Source organism: Panulirus ornatus, chromosome 20 (assembly GCF_036320965.1).
Source record: "Panulirus ornatus isolate Po-2019 chromosome 20, ASM3632096v1, whole genome shotgun sequence".
Lineage (NCBI taxonomy): Eukaryota > Metazoa > Arthropoda > Malacostraca > Decapoda > Palinuridae > Panulirus > Panulirus ornatus.
In genome coordinates, this window is record NC_092243.1 from 201,445 (window position 1) to 205,000 (window position 3,556).

The following is a 3,556-nucleotide window of genomic DNA, read 5'->3' on the forward strand; positions in this document are numbered from 1 at the left end:
GTATCGATTCTGCATTCTTTTCGTAATCATCATTACCTCAAACTAAGAGGTAGAGTTAAATACCACCAGAAATTTTTGAATAAGATTGGTGTTGCCATATTTCTCAAGATGTATGCAGAATGAAATTTTTTGGAAGATGATCGATAGTTTTCCCAGAGAAAGGCGGTCCAGCGTCCAGTCGACGCTCTTCTGCGGTTCAGTGTTGGCCGACAAGTGTTAGAGTGATATTACGTGCGGTATCCCACCGCCAGAAGTTTTTGGAAGTACTTGTGAATCATGATAAACATTGTTAACAATGTAAACGTTAACCCAACACATATCTTTGAACTCGGCAATCTATGAGTAAGATATGTACTTTAATAGGAAATTTTTGCAAAATGAATAAGTGCGATGAAGAATTATACATATGGGTGAATAGTACGAGCGAGTACTGACGAGCATCTATTTAAGTGCCATAGCAATCGTTAGGCGAGGTTTTCGACCTAGTGATTGTCTGTTAAAACGTGTACTTTATAGTTATGAAGGCGGCTTTTGTAATTATATACCTCATCGCTTACGCGGCCTTATCCGCCGCTACCAAAGCAGGTAAGTGTTGGTCTGCAACCTGAATTATTGTTTAGTGGTTCCTCCACTATGGCTCAGTGCTAACAGAGGACATATGGAATACTTTCCCGTTTAGTTGTCTGATGAAGATGTCATTATATCGAGCACAGTGTAATGACCAATATATCAGTGTATGAATAGGATTTCATGTATAAGGTTACAAATTTTTATTTTTTTTTATTTGCCATATTACAGCACCAACGGAACAGGGGTAGCTGAAAGTCGCCTGTCAGGTTGGGAATAATGTAGGTTTTTTTGTCCTGGATGAAACGATCCTGCCAGACGAGGTCCTTAGATATGTCAGTGGATAATGACAAGGTGTAGCATTTAATTCTATGATGGTTGTGTTTGTGGAAGCTTTCACACCTTAATGGAATTCCAATTTTGGGAAATGGATGCTATTTTGTTGATATATTTGTACTAAAGTCTTTCCAGTAAATGGGTTCACTTTCCAATGAGCGTCGTTAAGCTGTAGCAAAGGTTGTTTCTCGAGAGACGCAGCATTCACATGCTACCTCTATATTTTTTTTAGATGCGTTGATATATCAAAAGGCTCTTTTTACTTTGGTTCTTACCGGTTTTCCAGTCTTGGCAGACGATGTTATATTGAACTCGGGGGTAATCTCCTCTATCATTACCACTAATAGTTGTGCGTTGATGTTTGTCGTTCTTGTTGAAAACAAGCATTTCCAGGGAGAAAGGGGGATGGTGCGAGCCCCGACACCATTTCAGTCCCAACGAGAAACGTTAAAGTAGCAAAGGAGTGTTTGCTACAAATCATACAGGACACATATTCCCTTAAAAATGCGCCCATATACTCAAGGACACCCACTTGGCCTATGCCAGTATTGGCGCACCAGAGAAGGGACTGTCATTGTCAAAAGCTCGTGCCAAGGCTTGGACCTGGCGAATCTTAAAAGATTAGTGGTGAATGTTTTCTTCACATTTCATAAAGAAATCGACTCAAGGTTAATGGACTGAAAGAGGGATAGAAATGTTTTATTGAAACATTCTCTCTGGAAAATTAGAATTTCATTTGTGTTATAGTTAACTCTCTGATGTTAATACAGACAACAGCCTGAGTTGGGTCTTTTATGAAGGTGAAAATGCTTGGTTTGTACGATGCTTGTGGACGGTGGCACTGATACCCTACTAATCTGTGTTCTGTCCGAAGCTACCCAGAAGTTAGCAAGAAGTTAGCACGCTATTCCAACATACTGTCTTCACTGTTGATTTAAAATATTCAGCTTTTAACACAAAATGGCTGCATTTGATTAATTAGGAATGTAATAAACCTGTTCAATTATTATTACCTACTAGGATGGTTAAGACTATGTGGCGGAAGTGGTTTTTGGTGTAAATGAATTGTTGATTAGTGCCAATACACAGTAGAGTGACAGTAAAACGTATTGGGACTTTGTGCATAGCAAGCGGTTGCGGTTAGGGACGGTGGAATAAAATGGCATCATGCTTGGTGCCTTTTACCTATGGGTGGTGCTTGACTGGAGTGTAAGGATTTGTTGGTGGTAGTGGGAAGCAGTGGACAACAAAACTTAGATACAAGTGAATATCAGTGGTAGGTGATTATTAGCAACAGATGGTCAGGGCAGTGATATGTACGTACTGTAGGGAAAAGTATAGGAAAGCGAATGACAGTAACGAGGTGCACCAGGTAACCTTGTGTACTTGTAGGCTGAGAAAAGTGACACGTAGTGCTTGTGACGGGCAACATTAAGAGGGGAGTAGTAGACAGCTAGGTATGATGTTGGGAACAGTGCATAACGGTGGTCGGAGTAGTGGCTGGTGGTGGCCAATGCAGTGGGTAATGGTGGGTGTTGATGGGCACAAACTGAGGGCTTGGTACAGCAGTGTGATGGTGGCTGCAATAGCGGATGTTGTTGGGCAGTGGTTAGTGGTGGTGGGTAGCATTGGGTGTTCGATGAAGGCTCTTGTGTGTAATTATATCATTAATCTGGTAGTGTGACTTGTGGAAATGGATAGTACTGATGTTGGAGAGTAACGATGGGTTGTTCTGGGGTCATGATAGGTGGCAGAGGCTTATGAGGAGTGATGAAGGTCGGTAGCAGTGGATGAACAAAAGTGGGCTCCAGTAGTAAGCACGGCTGGCTTGTGGCAAGGAGTTCAGTAGGCAGCAATGTGTGTGGTGGTGGGTGGATTGTGATGTGTATGGTGAGAATTGACATTGTGTTTGGTGGTGGTAATTAATATACGGAGGATTATAACAATATGTGGTAAACATTATATGAACAGTAGTTTGTGATAAGTAAGCAGTAGTATACGATGTCGGACGACTCTGAGGATAGTGGAAGTAAGTAGTAGTGTGTAGTGTTGGGCAGTAGGGAGCTGACAAGAATGTGCATGATGGTAGGCAACAATATGTGTAATTTTGGGCCGTGGCCACTGGGGAGAAAAAGCAGAATATGACGGGTGGTGAGGGCTGATGGAGTTGGTGGTTGGCATCATTATATATGATGGAGCATAGTGTGTGGTTGTGGATAGTACTGTGTTGTAATCGGTATAGTGTCTGGCCATTGACAGTAATATCTAGTAATGACTATAGGTGAGTGGTGAAGTTTCGGGTGAAGGGATATTAGTGGTGTGTGGTGATGGGTAGCAGCATGTGGCATTAGGCATCAGTGTAAAGTGATATGCAAAGCTTTATGATGTTAGGCATGAATTTGTCAAATTACACATATGTCAGATTCAGTACCTTAAATGATTCATGTTATGTGTTTTTGAATACTAAAGTACCAGATTTTTAGATGGCTTTTATCATGAGTTTGAAATATATGAAAATGACTGACTCATCGAATAGGATGTGTAGGCTCTTAAAGGTTAGATACCATATTCATATATGAAAATATTACCAGATTTGAACGCTATAGTAAGAACATCAGTCATATAGAATAATGGAATGAGGGTAAAGACTGAC

The 3,556-nt window shown here is 40.9% G+C and overlaps 1 protein-coding gene across 2 annotated transcripts in view; it reads left to right on the forward strand.

The window, feature by feature from the left end:
• The first annotated feature begins 209 nt into the window (after positions 1–209).
• Positions 210–3,556, forward strand: part of LOC139755833 (nephrin-like) — a 237,367-nt gene continuing 234,020 nt past the window's right edge. For both annotated transcript variants that reach the window (XM_071674438.1, XM_071674439.1), the window contains exon 1: positions 210–585. In XM_071674438.1, coding sequence (XP_071530539.1) covers positions 519–585 — 67 coding nt within the window. In that variant the 5' untranslated portion in view covers positions 210–518. The remainder of the gene's footprint in view (positions 586–3,556) is intronic.